This window comes from Trichomycterus rosablanca, chromosome 21 (assembly GCF_030014385.1).
Source record: "Trichomycterus rosablanca isolate fTriRos1 chromosome 21, fTriRos1.hap1, whole genome shotgun sequence".
Taxonomy (NCBI): domain Eukaryota; kingdom Metazoa; phylum Chordata; class Actinopteri; order Siluriformes; family Trichomycteridae; genus Trichomycterus; species Trichomycterus rosablanca.
This window is the reverse complement of record NC_086008.1, coordinates 1,275,001-1,292,670: the sequence shown is the minus strand read 5'-3', so window position 1 is coordinate 1,292,670 and position 17,670 is coordinate 1,275,001. Positions and strand designations below refer to the sequence as shown.

The 17,670-nt window shown below is 43.6% G+C and overlaps 1 protein-coding gene across 1 annotated transcript in view; it reads right to left on the bottom strand.

The window, feature by feature from the left end:
* Positions 1–291: 291 nt before the first annotated feature.
* susd2 (sushi domain containing 2) overlaps positions 292–17,670 on the bottom strand; it is a 23,496-nt gene continuing 6,117 nt past the window's right edge. The window contains exons 4-15 of the mRNA XM_063018228.1: positions 17,303–17,470; positions 17,014–17,188; positions 16,182–16,383; positions 15,581–15,666; positions 14,216–14,484; positions 13,979–14,122; positions 13,741–13,899; positions 11,909–12,157; positions 10,404–10,682; positions 9,894–10,070; positions 4,449–4,545; positions 292–1,327 (exon numbers count right to left, since the gene is read on the bottom strand). Coding sequence (XP_062874298.1) covers positions 1,267–1,327; positions 4,449–4,545; positions 9,894–10,070; positions 10,404–10,682; positions 11,909–12,157; positions 13,741–13,899; positions 13,979–14,122; positions 14,216–14,484; positions 15,581–15,666; positions 16,182–16,383; positions 17,014–17,188; positions 17,303–17,470 — 2,066 coding nt within the window. The 3' untranslated portion in view covers positions 292–1,266. The remainder of the gene's footprint in view (positions 1,328–4,448; positions 4,546–9,893; positions 10,071–10,403; positions 10,683–11,908; positions 12,158–13,740; positions 13,900–13,978; positions 14,123–14,215; positions 14,485–15,580; positions 15,667–16,181; positions 16,384–17,013; positions 17,189–17,302; positions 17,471–17,670) is intronic.

Sequence of the window (17,670 nt, the reverse complement as noted above, 5' to 3'; positions counted from 1 at the left end):
TCACACACTATCTACACTCACACAAATACACAAACACACACACACTCACACACACACACACACACGCACACACACACACACACACACACACACACTCACACACACACACACCTTATGTAACTTTATATGACTGATTTATTGAACCTTTTTTATTGGTAAAATAATTAGTTAGTACATTTTTACAAGAAACAGAAAATCCGGTTACGATAACAGTAACGATTTTAAACTTTCTGCTTTTTGGTTGGATCTCAAGTTTTAAAAAAATAGTTTTTTGTTCAAGAAAAAACATCATTAATGAGAAAAATCAAATCAAATTTATTTATTTATTTATCACATTTATTTAGTACAGATCAGGTTCAAACCCTGAATCATGCAGCACTATAATGAAGCTACATCTACCTGGTCATAATCAAACACAAACACAAGTGGAGGTGGTGCAGGCCGGGCGTGGCTCGAGTGGTGGCCCGGCGAGTGTAGCGCCTTCATTCATACGTTATCGCGGTGCCTGATTTAGGTATATCCAATTCCCCTGTACTCTGGTGCCCCCTGTTTTTTGGATGACACCCTTGCGTTCAGACCGACAGCGAAGCGAGTAAATTCAGTCAGGTGGCAGGAGGCGGAGCCGACGTTGGCGACGCAGCGAGGGCGGAGTCAGTCTGACTTTGAAGCGATGTGGCGATGACCAATAGGAATCGTTTTTGGTTCCTATATAATCGAGATGAAGAGAGAACACGTCTGATTCGTGGTCTGTAGATAAGAGCCGGTAAGTTACGCCGTATCGCCACGGCAACCAAACTACGATGTCGCTTTCGATGTGAACGTGGGCGACAAGCGATCAGCGAACAATCGCTGCCGGTCTGAACGTGGGTTGAAGCTTTTGGCTGGAACCGAGGAACACGCTTCACTCGCTGGGTTCCTCCACCACTCAGCAAATAGTAGGTTGGTGGCACCACCGCCACCAGGACCCGGGTTCGAACCGATAATTGCCCCGCCCGCCCTTTGTAGGAGTGTGTACTGTGAAGAAGCAGCGTGTCGGGGGAGGCGGGTGCTCGCCCGTGACCCACCTTGTGGGAAGTAGATATGACTCAGTTCAAAAGCACCATCAGATCTTTTAACTGCAGGAACGTCCGGCGGTGGCTGGATCTTTCAATACTGTCGAAGCAATTGGAAGGTCCATGATGGATTAGAGGGCGTGGAGGGGTACAGGGGGGTGGCAGGGGGGGTGCAGGGGGGGGTACAGCGGGCACCTGCTGGCACTCAGAAGCTTCACAGGTTGGCAGCGTCGTGCTGAGAGACGGCTCGGTCCTCTCTGTCCTTCAGTCGCTCTCTGAGAGGAAAGCAAACGATAAAGCATCATGAGAGACACACACACACACACACACACACACACACTCACACACACTCACACCCACACACACACTCACACACACACTCACACACACACTCACACACACACTCACACACACACTCACACACACACACACACACCCACCCACTCACACACACTCACACACACTCACACACACCCACTCACACACACACACTCACACACACACACTCACTGAGTATGGGTTGGTTGGACGTGAGCATTAACATGCAGCCGCTCGCCTCTACACTCCCACAAATGCTCTCCACAATGTTTTGTGAGTCTGTCTGTGGGAATTTGTGCCCATTCAAGCCCTGACTCGAAGCAGGTGTTCCAATTCATCCCAGAGACGTCCAGGAGCTTGTTGGATCATGGCTTCAACTAACAGAACTGGCGTTTGTATTCTGAATCATTTTCCTGCTTCGTAACCCAATACACTTCAGCTTCAGCTCACGGATGCACGATCTTATTGTGTGGTCATGGCTGCGGTGGGTCCGGTGCCACCCAGTAACCAACACTCCAAAAGTATGTGGACGCCTGAGCATGAGCTTGTTGAACATTCCGTTCCACAACTGTGAGCGTTAACATGCAGCCGCTCGCCTCTACACTCCCACAAATGCTTTCCACAATGCTTTCCACGTTTCAGGAAGGCCGAAGGAAACCCAGACAGACCCGAGAGAGAGGGAGAACATGTGAAAGCACGTGAGACTCGAATACGGGTCTCCATGGCGACAGGCTGAATGCTTACTGAGGACGTTCCTGCTAAACATCCACGTTCATCTACATAATCAAACTGTTAAAAAGATGCAGCATAAGGCCGAAAGTATGTGGACACCCAATTCCGAAAAGAGCTGAAGCCCCTTCGATGCTATAACAGCCTCAGCTCCGATCCTCTGAGGAGGCTCTGCTGGAATTCATACCCACCGATCAAAAGAAAAAGGCCCGAAGCTTCCAAAACATCTGCCTTTCAACTCTGATCCGCACAAAATGAGCAGCCGTAATTACACGGCAGTGTGTGTGTGTGTGTGTGTGTGTGTGTGTGTGAAGGACTTTACTCAGTCATGGTTAAAGGGAGTCGGGCTTGCTAAGGCATGCTGGGAAACTCAATACCTGGAAAGTACCAGGGCGTCTGGGATAAGGAGGGCGTGACATGTACACGTGTGTACGAGCGCGCGCACACAAACACACACACACACACACACAGAATGGACTTCCACTGTCCAGATGATGCAGGTGCAACAGTGTTGTTGGGATTTTTAAACACAGTCATTTCTGCAGCTTGATGCAAAAGTATTCGGACGCTTCTCACAGGACTTTGAACTATATCTGTGGGAATTTGTGCTTGTTTGTATGGCTGTTGCTGCAGGGTCAGAACCATGTCATTTCCCTTCTATAACAGATTGATTACAGCTGTTAGCGCCTGTTGTGACAGAAACACGTGAATTCAGTCATCACAAGGGGCGTCCCAATACTTTTGTCCACACAGTTTGTGCGATTTGTAGGTTCGCATCTCGAACCCGTCTCTCATTACGTCTCCAGTCAGGATGAATGACTAGGGTATTAGGGATAATAACAGCGGACAGAGGGGCGATTTCACCCCCGTGGCTGTAACTCCACCCTGACCGCAGGTGACCGACGGTCCTAAAATGATAGAGGTAAGACGGTGGACATGGTCTCAGGTTTCAATCCCAGGTGGTGCTATTGACCTGTCGCGCTTAAAACTAGGATATAATGCTAGGTTAGGATTATGATTTAGAGTTGGGATTAGAATTTTGGGTTGGGTTTAGGATTTAGAGTTGGGGTTAGGATTAGGAGTTGGGTTAGGATTAGGAGTTGGGGGTTACGAGTTCTAGTTTCTATTAGGAGTTGAGGTTTAGAATTTAAAGTTGGGGTCAGGATTAGTATTACAAATTGGGGGTGAGGATTAGGAGCTGGGGTTAAGATTAGGGTTTGGGGTTAGGATTACGTTTTAAGCTTTAGAGTTGTGTTTAGGATTTAGAGTTGGGGGTTAGGATTTAGAGTTAGGATTTAGAGTTGGGGATTAGGATTTAGAGTAGGGGTTAAGATTAGGATTTGGGGTTAGGATTAGGTCTTAAGATTTAAATTGGGGTTAGAATGTAGAACTGAAATTATGATTTGGCGTTGGGTTTAGGATTAGGATTAAGAGTTGTGGTTAAGATTAAGTGTTGGGATTAGAATTTAGAGTTGGGGTTAGGATGTAGAGTTGGGGTTTAGGATTAGAAATTGGGGTTAGGATTAGGATTTAGAGTTGGGGTTACCATGTAAAGCTGGGGTTAGGGTTTAACACTGGGGTGAGGGTTGAGATATGGACCTTGGATTCGGGTTTAAAATCGGGTTTAGGATTAGGAGTTGGGGTTAAGATGTAGATCTTGGATTGGGGTGTAGAACTAGGATTATTTTCTCCTTCAACTGGGAACAGGTTTCATCAACAAGGCCCAGGACTCCCAGTGACACTGTGACCCCCTCGGTCAGACACCAGGAGACCAAGTCAAAAAGATATCAAATTCTGATTCTGTTTAAGACGTGGAACCAGGATTAAGGTTTAGAACTAGGATTTATATATCATATAAATATTTAAAAGGTAAAAGAGGATCTCTGAGGTAGAATCTGATCCTCCTGCTCACATTCTGATCTTTAAAACCCTGCAGGATTTAGCGAGCGACTCTCTGATCCAGCAGGTGTGTGGAGTTTCTATCAGACTTTACGAGAACAGCTGAAGGTTTTGGGGTTTTCACCCACGGGGGGCCGGATTTTCTCCTCACGTTTCATCTCACGTTTATGAGCCGGTGAGAAGAGACGGCTGTGATTCAGAAAACCTCCGAACCTGAAACCTGCTGATGCTCTCCGGAATGAAAGGAAGCGCCGTACTGAGCACGTGCAGTCTGAGCCAGGGGGTGTAAACCTGCTCGACTGTGTTCAATCAGCTTCTGACAACCGTTCCATGCGCTTTCTAATAAGCATGGTGAACCCATACCAGTTTGTACGGGCACAGAGACGCCACTAGATGAACTCTATGAAAGTCAGATTCACACAGAATGGAGTAAAACGTGGCACCGCTCACCTCTTCTGTTTCCGGGTGTAATGGACGATGGCAATCACCATGACGACCAGGGTGAGGAGGGCGCCAATGCTGCCCAACACGATGCCCAGTGTGTCGTCTAGAAAATGAACAAAGAATATGACAGTCAGTGATTGAACCGAGGGCTATCGACCGTCCCGCTCCCCCGTCCAGCACGTTCACTTTCTCTCCCATCTCTTCATCAGACTCACGGCTCTTCCTCTTCCTCTCTCACCTCGCAGGAATCCGGGACGTGTAGAGGAACGCCGGCTCGTGTTCCCGTAAACGTCTGAGATTCCCTAAGAGCCCGTATCCTCGCTACTGTAAATATCCGCACCCTCACCGTCCCCCATCCACCATCCCCGAAATCCAACCCGGTATCACGGTCCAAACGCGGCGCTTTAATAAGATCCTGACGCCGTGTGATCTAATCAGAGCGGTGAAGAAGAAACGATGCAAAACAACGGCGGCGAGATAAAAACACATGCAGCACTTAATGGAAAACAAAAAAACTGGATCACAAAAACAAAGAAGCGATTAGAGAAGCAAACATCACGAGGAAGGAAGTGATCCGAAACATCAAGGGTTCAGGAGGACCGACATCGGCGCCCGGCCTCATGATCAACCTCACGATCGACCGTTTACTGAATATTTATACATTCCTGAACTGCTGTACCGACGTGATTTTATACACAATCAAGCAACGAGTTCCTGAGGTATCAAACAAACTGATCCAAAATAAAAGAGTCTAAAAGAACAGTGATCCGAAAGCAACGATCCAAAAAAGACGTGTGATCCAAGACTCGAAAGCAGACGATTAAAATGAGTGATTAGAACGTAGGGATCTACTAAATGGTGATACAAATAAAGTTCAGGTAAATACGGGGGTTATCCAACAGAGGGATCTAAAAGAAATCAAAAGATCTATAAAAAGGTCTGATCTGATCTAAAAGAGATTTCAAAAGAAGTGATTCAAAACCAAAAAAAAAAAAAAAAACTGTTTAGAGTTGATCCAAAACCAAAGATCTATAAAGAGTTGATTCACATCCAAAGATCAATAAAAAGTGATTCAAAACAAAAGATCCAGTTGGGGTTTCTATCCAGTTTTTAGGGATCTACAAAATGGTGATCCAAACAAAGTTGAGGTAAAAATGGGGTATTCCAAAAAAAAAAAAAAAAAAAGATGTAAAAGAAAGCAATCCAAACCCAAAGATCTATAAAGATGTGATACAAAATAAAAGATTTAAAATAAGGAGATCCTATCTAAAAAGAGATCTAAAAAGAAGTGATCCAAAGATCTATTAAGAGGTATTCCGATCTATAAAAAAGTGATTCAAACCATAGATCTACAGAGAAGTGATCCAAAACCAAAAATCTATAAAATAGTGATCCAAAACCAAATATCTAAAAAGAGGTGATCCAAAACTAAAGATCTATGAAAAAGTTATTTAAAACCAAATATCTGTAAAGAGGTGATCCAGATCTAAAGATCTATAAAGGAATGATCCAGATCTATAGATCTATAGAGAAGTGATCCAAAACCAAAATCTATAAAGAGGTGATCCAAACCCAAAGATCTATGAAGAGGTGATTCAAACCCAAAGATCTATAAAGAAATTATCCGGATCTAAAGATCTATAGAGAAGTGATCCAAAACCAAAGATCTATAGAGAAGTGATCCAAAACCAAAGATCTACAGAGAAGTGATCCAAACCCAAAGATCTATAAAGAGGTGATCCAAACCCAAAGATCTATAAAGAGGTGATCCAAACCCAAAGATCTATAAAGAAATGATCCAGATTTAAAGATCTATAAAGAGGTAATCCAAACCCAAAGATCTATAAAGAAATTATCCGGATCTAAAGATCTATAGAGAAGTGATCCAAAACCAAAGATCTATAGAGAAGTGATCCAAAACCAAAGATCTATAGAGAAGTGATCCAAACCCAAAGATCTATAAAGAGGTGATCCAAACCCAAAGGTCTATAAAGAAATGATCCAGATCTAAAGATCTATAAAGAGGTAATCCAAACCCAAAGATCTATAAAGAAATGATCCAGATTTAAAGATCTATAAAGAGGTGATCCAAACCCAAAGATCTATAAAGAAATGATCCAGATCTAAAGATCTATAAAGAGGTGATCCAAACCCAAAGATCTATAAAGAAATTATCCAGATCTAAAGATCTATAGAGAAGTGATCCAAAACCAAAGATCTATAGAGAAGTGATCCAAACCCAAAGGTCTATAAAGAAATGATCCATATCTAAAGATCTATAAAGAGGTAATCCAAACCCAAAGATCTATAAAGAAATGATCCAGATTTTAAGATCTATAAAGAAATTATCCAGATCTAACGATCTATAAAGAGGTGATCCAAACCCAAAGATCTATAAAGAAATTATCCAAATCTAAAGATCTATAAAGAAATGATCCAGATTTAAAGATCTATAAAGAAATTATCCAAATCTAAAGATCTATAAAGAAATTATCCAGATCTAAAGATCTATAAAGAAATTATCCAGATCTAAAGATCTATAAAGAGGTGATCCAAAACCAAAGATTAATAAAGAACTAATAAAAGATCTATAAAGGGGTGATCTGAACAGAGAATACCTCTTTTTAAAAAGAAGTGATCCAAAACCAGAGATCTATAAAGAAGTGATCCAGTCGGGTTAAATTTGACGAGGCGGGCACAGGCATGATCACTGCCAGACCTGCTGAATCTAAACATCACTTAAACAGAACCTGACTGCTAATGTGAAGCAGACATGAAGGTCTCAGAAATGTCACCAAGGACGTACTGACGACTCCAGGATGTCTCAAAAGAACCCAGAGGAACGTCTGAGGAACTGCAGGCCTCTCGTCTCAGCTGAGGTCAACGTTCACGATTCCACAGTAAGAAGCAGCGCAGAGTACAAACCAGTGCACGACCAAAGACGCCACAAAGACTCGGTTTGGATTTGCCAAAAACATCTTGATGATCTTCTGAGGACTAATGACTCAAAGGTGGAACTGAAGATCTGGCATAAAGCACCATAATCCACCATAAGAGCATCAGACCAACAGTGAAACACGGTGGTGGTAGTCTCATGGTCGAGGGCTGCTCTGCTTCTGCAGGATCTGGACGACGTTTCATAGCTGATGGAATCGTGAACTCTGCTGTCTACCAGAACATCCTGAAGGAGAAGGTGTCCACCCATCCAGCAGAACACTGTTGGATAAGGAGGCCTGACTCACAGCTGACGGTCCGATTCCCCCCAGTGTTGAATGGGGTTGAGGTCAGGGCTCCGCCCAGGCCAGAGTTCCTACACACCAAGCAGGTCTTTATGGACCAGGCTTTGTACACAAGGTAAGGGCCTTCCTTAAACTGTTCTTTATTTGATCAGTATGTTGTATGGTATCCAGAAGTAATGAGACGCACATCGGCTGCGTGTAATCGTCCCTCCCCTCCCCATGAGGTCAGGAGAGACGAACCGGAACCCCGCTAAGTGTCTTCATGTGTTCGGTGGAGGAACTCCAGATCTCCAGATCTGATGCGGAACGGACAGAGGAAGGGCGCACGGTTCCACCCGCTGGAGGTCCAGGAGACCAGGGGTCAGAGAACACAGGAGCACCCTGGAGCTACACGGTTCCTCTGAGCAGGAGCAGATGGAGGCCACGAGGAACGCTGGAGCTTCAGATGTTCTGATTCTGCAGCTCGATGATCCTTCAGTCAGGAATAAACACTACACAGCCAAAAGTATTTGGACACGTGACCATGAGCTTGATGGACGACCTCTTCCAAACCCATCCATAACAGCCACCAGTTCAGTCCTATTGGGAAGGCTTTCCACTAGATGTTGTGGTGTGTATGTGGGAATTTGGGCCTAACACACCAGCCCACATTTATATTTTCGGCATTTAGTGGACGCTTTTATCCAAGTACTGTGGCGGTATACAGTCTAAGCAATTGAGGGTTAAGGGCCTTGCTCAATGGTCCAACAGTGACACCCTGGGGGTGTAATGGGGCTTGAACCAGCAACCTTCTGATTACTCATCTAGTACCTTAACCTTAAGTATCGTAACCTCTAGGCTACAACTACCACTGATGCCAGTACTCCGTGTTGGCTGGTGTAAAGATGCGCCCACAATTCAACATACACTATATGACCAAAAGTAAGTAAGGCAGAATAGGGCAGTTGTAGCCTAGTGGTTAAGGTACTGGACAGGTCGCTGGTTCAAGCCCCACCACTGCCAAGTTGCTGCTGTTGGGCCCTTGAGCAAGGCCCTTAACCCTCAATTGCTTAAACAGTATACTGTAACTGTAGTGTAAGTTGCTTTGGATAAAAAGCATCCGCTAAATGCTGAAAATGTAAACGTAATAAACAGGTCGTACCTGAACCAGGTGAGCTGGATGTTCTGGATAATAAATATAGATATTAAGGAGCCTCGGGAGCTTCCGCGTCCGGACACATTTATGTTTGTGGATTTTTCTCTTGACAGCTAGTCTCGACACTCAAAGTAACGTCCCAAATGTAATGAATCATTTTACCAACATTTCTCCTAATATGGTCACCAATCCACTCCACCTGCTGCACCACCCTACTGCCCTACAGTCAAAAATATCAGTTCAGCCGTTCAGCTGATACGGTTCATCATTTATATGTGCCTTATTATTTAATGATTACACACCTGATTCAGTGTGTGTGTCTGTGTGTGTGTGTGTGTAGAAGATTGACCAGGTCAGAAACGCTGCACCGATTTCAGCGTGTGAAGTTTAGCAAACACTGCCACATAGTGTGAGACCTGGGTAATGCACCCACTGTTCCTGTTATTATAAAAACTCTACATAATTATATAGATGGAATAAACTAAATGACACATTACACATCAAATCTATTATATATAATATATATATATATATATATATATATATATATATATATATATATATATATATAATTACACCATTACAAGTTTACCTAAATATTATTATTTTTATCATTATTATGATTGTTATTTAATTATTATATTCATATAATTATTATTATCACTATTTTTGTCATTATTGTTGCATTATTATTTTATTAATTTTTCATATAATTATTAATTCAGTTTTAAATTATTATTATATTCATATAATTATCATTATTATTGTTGTTATTTTATATTATTATTTTATTAGTTATTTTATTAAAATTGTTTTATTATTATTATTATTATTATTACTATTACTGGTATTTTATTATTATTATTAATATTATTACTGGTATTTTATTATTATTATTATTATTTTATTACTGTTATTTTATTTTTATTTTTATTTTATTATTATTATTATTACTGGTATTTTATTATTATTATTATTTTATTATTATTACTGGTAATATATTATTATTATTATTATTATTATTTTATTATTATTTTATTATTATTATTTTAAACGCTGAATATGATTAGGACTCACCTGAAACACAGTGCGTCTCCTGTCCTGACCACCGTCCGTCCTCCTGACACACCCGCTCCTGGGAGCCATGTAGACGGTAACCCCGGTTACAGGAGAATCTGACCTTTGCCCCCTGCAGGTACAGCGAGCCCTCCTTCTGACCGTATTTGGGCGCCTTCAACCACCCGCAGGACAGCACTGAAGATCAAAGTACACGAGGAAGAGGTCAGAGGTCACCGTGATGACATCATAGCGGAGAAGATCAAAGTATTATATAGCTGTTATTAGTTCTTCTAGCTGAAAATATCACACAGACGTCACTCTGTGTTTATAATGAATCAGGTGTCCAAATACTTTTGGCCTCATCGTGTCTGAATGAGTAAAATCACTCCAGGCCGACCGAGAGTGTTTGGCGTGCCGCAGAGGTCGAAGGTCACAGTTCGGTATCTGTAGCCGGATCTCTGATAACAGTCGAGTAATAAACGATTTAATCTGATTGGATTTTATATCAGTCATGTGATCCACACTCACCGGGTCGGAGGTCGTGCACCGTCGCCGTGTGTGTCCGGACTGAACGCAGCGTGTCGTTTCCCAGCTCCAGGCTGCGCGTGCTCAGGGTGTCGTATTTGCAGAACTGGGCTCCGTGCCCCACACACATCTCCAGGACGGGGCCCAGCAGAGGGTCTGAGGGGTCCTCGCTGGGTGAGAAGATGGGGATGAAGGAGGGGTCGTGTTTCGGGGAGAAGAGGTACTCCGTCAGCAGCCGCTCCGAGTCGTAGGTGAAGAGGGACGACTCGTTCCTGATGGCCCCTGAGATCAAAGAGAACAGACGTAACAACACCAGCAGCTCGAGGGGCCACGCCCGTATTGGGCCCTTCAGAATAACGTCTGTGTGTGTTTACAGTCTGGAACTGATCAGTATAAACTAGTGATGAGTGACGTGGACCTCAGACTGGACTGATAACCGAGCTCATGACTCCACATCACATGTATTGGTGTTTGATGGAGAATGTTGGTGTTTGATGGAGAGTGTTGGTGTTTGATGGTGTTTGATGGAGAATGTTGATGTTTTATGGAGAATGTTGGTGTTTGATGGTGTTTGATGGAGAATGTTGATGTTTTATGGAGAATGTTGGTGTTTGATGGTGTTTGATGGAGAATGTTGATGTTTTATGGAGAATGTTGGTGTTTGATGGTGTTTGATGGAGAATGTTGATGTTTTATGGAGAATGTTGGTGTTTGATGGAGAATGTTGGTGTTTGATGGTGTTTGATGGAGAATGTTGATGTTTGATGGAGAATGTTGGTGTTTGATGGAGAATGTTGGTGTTAGTTGGTGTTTGATGGAGAATGTTGATGTTTTATGGAGAATGTTGGTGTTTGATGGAGAATGTTGGTGTTAGTTGGTGTTTGATGGAGAATGTTGATGTTTGATGGAGAATGTTGGTGTTTGATGGAGAATGTTGGTGTTAGTTGGTGTTTGATGGAGAATGTTGGTGTTAGTTGGTGTTTGATGGAGAATGTTGGTGTTTGATGGAGAATGTTGGTGTTTGATGGAGAATGTTGGTGTTAGTTGGTGTTTGATGGAGAATGTTGGTGTTTGATGGAGAATGTTGGTGTTTGATGGAGAATGTTGGTGTTAGTTGGTGTTTGATGGAGAATGTTGGTGTTTGATGGAGAATGTTGGTGTTTGATGGAGAATGTTGGTGTTAGTTGGTGTTTGATGGAGAATGTTGGTGTTTGATGGAGAATGTTGGTGTTTGATGGAGAATGTTGGTGTTAGTTGGTGTTTGATGGAGAATGTTGATGTTTGATGGAGAATGTTGGTGTTAGTTGGTGTTTGATGGAGAATGTTGGTGTTTGATGGAGAATGTTGGTGTTTGATGGAGAATGTTGGTGTTAGTTGGTGTTTGATGGAGAATGTTGGTGTTTGATGGAGAATGTTGGTGTTTATTGGTGTTTGATGGAGAATGTTGGTGTTTATTGGTGTTTGATGGAGAATGTTGGTGTTAGTTGGTGTTTGATGGAGAGACTCACATCCTGCTCCGAAGCTGAAGATATCCTGAGCGCTGCCGCCCGCTCCGATCACCCCTCCATCACTGGACACCAAGTCGTCCTCAGGATCTTCGTTCATATTACCCAGCAGCCCTTGCGTCTGGTTCTTAAACTCTTGCGGCAGTAGAACCGTCAGGGTCATGACCCCTCCGTGAGCCCTGACCTCCACCCCCGCCCCAGAGGGGAACATCACCGTTACGTTCTGGGGAACCTCAGAGAACACGAACACGCCTGGAACACACAGGGGGGCAAATTTACAGAGAAACACGCCTGGAACACACAGGGGCGTTTACTGAGAAGTTCTGTTAGCTAATTGCTAATGTTAGCAGGTTAACTGATGTTCCTAAAGCTGCTCGAGACACAGATCACAGTGTAGAACCCAGAGGAACGTTCCAGCTGTTATAAACCAAACACTGAAACACGGCTCAGAAAATTCTAGATTATAAACGTTTAAAGTGGAATTTAAAGAAAAATGTTGTGTGAATGTTCTAAACTTCTGAAACTTCAGAACCACGACATAAATTACTTCAAGAAACTTCAGAGACTTCTAGAACCAGAAACGTCTACACTAAAAACTTCTAGAATTAGACATTTTTAGAACTAGAAACTCTTATAACTAGAGACTTTATGAGAACTACTTTCAGACTTTCAGAACTAGAAACTTTTAGTACCAGAAACTTCTACACTAAAAACTTCTAGAACCAAAAACCTCCATAACTAGAAATTATTAGAACTAGAGAACCTAGAGGAACTAGAGGAACCTTCTAAACTATAAAATTAGACACTCTAGAACTAGAAACTTGTTCTAAAGCTTCAGAAACTTCAGAACCAGGGACGCAAATGACTTCTAGAACTAGAAAATACTAGAATCAGAAACTTCTAGAACTATAACTTTCTAGAAACTCCAACTAAAAGCGTCTAGAAACTTTTCAAACTCGAAACCTCTAGACACTTCTAAAATATACAGTACATTTCTAGAAACTTCTATAACTAGACACTTTAGAACTAGAGACTTTTAGAAACTTCAAAACTATAAATTTGGACACACCAAAAACTAGAAACTTGTTCTAGGCTCAGAAACTTCAAAACCAGGATGTAATTGATTTCTAGAACTAGCAACTTCTAGAAATGTCTAGAACTAGCAACTTCTAGAAATGTCTAGAACTTTTGTTTTATTAAAACTTTTGTTTTATTACTTTTGTTTTTACCGTAGTTCTAAAACCTTTAGAACTAGAGACTTGTAGAAAGTTTCAGAAACTTCAACACTATACATTTCTAAACACGTCTAGAACTAGAAACTTTTAGAAACAGAACATAAGCTGGCTTGGACTTTAATGGTCAATTCCCAACACTGAAGAACACCTATGAAAGTTCTAGAACCAATCTTTAGACACTTCTAGAACCAAAAATATTTAGGACTAGAGACTTTTAGAAATGTTCAGTAACTTCTAGAACTATACATTTCTAGAAACTTGTTCTAGGCTTCAGAAACTTCAGAACCAGGAATGCAAATTACTTCTAGAAACATCATGAACTAGAAAATACTAGAATTGGAAACATCTGGAACTATAAAGTCTAAAATTATACATTTCTAGAAACGTCTAGAACTAGAAACAAAACATAAGCTGGCTTGGACATTAACGATCAGTTCCCAACACTGAGGAACACCTATGAAAGTTCTAGAACCGATATGGAGCAAAAGGATCCATCACCATGACGGAACAGTTCTTAAGAATGTTCTAGAACTGAAGTACAACAATAATAAGAATCTGAATGACTAAATAAGAAGGTTCAGATCTGATCCAGCGTCTGACCTTTCAGGTCCATCCAGGTCTGTTCGGTGAAGCCGAGCACCTGCTGGTTCATCAGCACCTGAAGCTCCTCCGGCCTATCAGAGAGCCGCACCTCGATGATGTCAGAGTCCTTCTCCCTCATGGCCACCGAGCAGAGCAGAGTCGCGTTGATGACGGAACCTTCAGGAGATAAAGAAGCTGCTCATTCTGACCAGAATCCCACCGCGGCCCTGATCACCCCCACACCCGGGTATCTTACCGGAGTCTGATCTGGCGGGTTCGGTCCGGCCCTGGACGGTCAGTCGATGGTTGGGCGAGTGGAGCAGGACGTACTCACCTCTGCCGTTGAAGGTGTAGGTGGAACCATCGAACGTGATGAAGTGAGGGTCACCGAGGACCGACCCTGGAACACAAAGAGTGAGGAGTAGTGGTTTGATTCGTGGTCATGAGAGCAGACCGGTACGGTTTAGTGACCCGACGTTGACCCACATCTCACCAGCTTTGGGAGGTCGGTACGTCCTGCAGTCGCTGGACGGTCGGTGTTTGAAGTAATAATCACAGTGGTCGGACCACAGGCAGCAGTAGTAGAATGAAATCACGTCGTATTTCCAGTGCGAGAGTCCCGGCACCCTGGGTGGTGTTTGGTACGGCGGCGCCCCCCAGTCGTGCCCTCGGTCGGGGGTGCTCCCGCCGATAGAGTCGCCGGTCAGAACCTGAGCACCGGTGCTGTCATAACAACACTGCTGACCGGCCGCGTACTTCGGACTGCACGGACAGACAAAACAAATCTGAATTTATGGGTGATAACTGCTGGTGTTTATATGGTACTGGTTTAACTGGTGTTTGTTGGTGTTTGATGTGTTTATTTCACCAGATTCGTCTGATTTAGTCATAGCCAGGTTTTTCCCAGTAGCTAGGTTATCCTTATACTCTGTACTCTTGGTATTTAATGGTAGATGTAGGTGTTTAATCATACACATCAGTGTTTGTAATGGTGAATTTTTGTGCTGTGATGTTTGCTAATGAATTCAGATTTGAAAGTGTCCAGGAATGTTGGTTTTTGTTGGTGTGTTTGTTGGTGCCTGAAAAAGAACGCTAGTGTTTGTTGGTGTCTGACAGTAAATGTTGGTGTTTGTCGGTGCCTGATGGAGAACGTGGATGTATGTTAGTGTTTGACAGTAAGTGTTGGGGTTTGATGGTGCCTGATGACAATGTTGGTGTTTCATAAAGAATGTTGGTGTTTGACAGTAAATGTTGGTGTTTCATAGAGAATGTCGGTGTTTGCCAGTAAGTGTTGGTGTTTGATTTAGCCTGATGGAGAACGTTAGTATTTAATGGAGAACGTCAGTGTTTGTTGGTACCTGATAGAGAACATCAGTGTTTGTTGGTGTTTGACAGTAAATGCTGGTGTTTAATGCTGTCTGATGAAGAATGTCAGTGTTTGTTGGTGCCTGATGAAGAACGCTAATGTATGTTAGTGTTTGACAGTAAGTGTTGGTGTTTGATGGTGCCTGATTAAAATGTCGGTGTTTATTGGAGACACATCAGTGTTTGTTGGTACCTCATAGAGAACGTCAGTGTTTGAGGGTGCCTGATGGAGAACGTCAGTGTTTGTTGTTTGATAGAGATCGTCAGTGTTTGCTGGTGTTTGACAGTAAGTTTTGGTGTTTGATGGAGAACATCAGTGTTTGAGGGTACCTGATAGAGAATGTCAGTGTTTGTTGGTGTTTGACAGTAAATGTTGGTGCCTGATGGAGAACATCAGTGTTTGTTGGTGTTTGATGAAGAATGTCTGTTTGTTGGTGTTTGGCAGTAAGTGTTGGTGTTTAATGGAGATCGTCAGTGTTTGTTGGTGTTTTACCTGCCCTGAATGGCCCGGACGCAGTGCACAGCTCCCGGGTGATAGGTGCACTTACTGCCCTTCTCGATGTCACAGCCGTAATCTGTCTACAGCATCAACACCAAACACAAGAAACTTTTAACCACCCGAGTCACACGGTGTTTATAAACCGTCTATTAACGACCTGCAGGACTAGTAATACTGGTAACACTTAATCTACTCAGGTCATCATGCACCACATGGCCAAAATTATGTGAACACTCCGAGTTCTTTAAGGAGACGCCCATTGCTAACAGAAAATAAATGACATGCTTTATATTTTGTGGCAACAGTTTGGGGAATGCTGCAGTACATGAATAATCCACCAGGGGGCAGAAGACATTTATCTAATTGTAAACATCAAGTTTTTCAGGAAAACAAATGACCTACTGATGATGTAGAGGTCTCTACAACTCATGTATCAAATATGATACGCTTGGCATTATAGGGTTAAGCAGCGTTTATAAACAAACGGTTTGGGTGGAGACTGTTACTGCCGGGACCAATGCCTGTAGATCAGAGGTTTATGCTCAGGTGTCCATATACTTTTGACCGTATGGCACACGCGGTGAAGTAAACTCACGTGGAATCTGCCCGTGTCGGCTCGAGCCTGTGCCAGCGTGCAGGGGCAGTCTGTGATCTCCTCCAGGAAATTGGGCATCCTCTGCTCCTCCTGATCCCAGTCGAGACACTTCCGGAACGCCCAAGCCGCCGGATCCTTCCTGAACTCCTCCTCCAGGTGGTACGCCAGGGCGTGAGCGCCACTCCAGAGGGCGTTCACGTTCCTCAAGAGAGACGCCAAAGTGTCACCAACAGAACCATCAGAACCATCAGAACCATCAGAACCATCAGGGAGTCCAAACTTTAGAAGCTCTATGTTCTCTACGTAACTCTACGTTCAGACCGGCAGCGATTTTTCGCCTCCTGTCGTCTGAATCCTTGATTGCTCGTCTCCCGTGTCATCATCGCCAGTGGGCGTTTGGTTGTCATGGCAATACGGCGTACTTTACCAGATCGTATCTCCAGATAGCTCTGCTATCAGCCAGCCGGGCGTCTATACAGACAATGAACGGGATACCAGGTTGGGAGTGCCAGAGAGGATTCCTCATAACTGCTACAGTTACGCCCTCTGCTGGCGGATCGATGGTTCTGCACTACACAGAGACGGGGGATAACGGAGATCAGTGCGTGACTCTCCATGCGCGATACGGATCTCCGTATGAACCCACCACATGCAGGTGAAAAGATGCGGTCGGTGCTGCACACGTGTCGAATGAGACGTGTGTTAGTCAGAAGTGGAGGTCTGCAGCAATAGAGGGGATTCGGATACGACTAAATTGGGAGAAAAGTAGCCACAACCCCAACAACACTGTACCTACCGTTATGAATGGTGGAGGTTATAGAAAGCTCAGTACCGTGCTCCATCAGGCTTGGTGCTGGGACTGATCCTCATGCTGCCCATGTCCCACCGTGCCAGGGGCATTTTGGACGGCGTGGGGACGAAACTGAACGTCCCGGTATTTGGCAGGTTCTTCCCCACAGAGTACAGATACGTCCACTCGGCCCTCCACTGATCAGAGTACGTCTCTCCTGTACACGCAATAAATAAATAAACACATCAATATATCGTTAGCGCACGATAAAGGACGTCCGGCGAGCTCCCGGTCAGGTGACCACGCCCGTCTGGCGGAGTCCTGTACTCACCGGTCTCGTCGTAGCCCCACAGCTCCACGTTTACCCGCTCGGCGTGGATCAGAGACGAATTCCACGTCATCCTCAGGGTTCCACCCACGCCGGGGGTCCCGTAATACTGCCACTGCGTCCCGTTCACCAGCACCAGCTTATGGGCCTCGCCCAGTTTACTGTGGTGCACTGATCAACCAATCACAGACGAGTATTCGGTTACCGCTCGGGCCATCATCAAAATCAAAACATTCATCGATCACTTTATTCATCCCTCGATTCATTAATCAATCACGAACCTTCAATTTATCAATCACAATCAGCCAAATTAATTTACCCACTTTAGCCATCCTGTCTATAATTCAACCCAAATTTATTAAACCCATTAA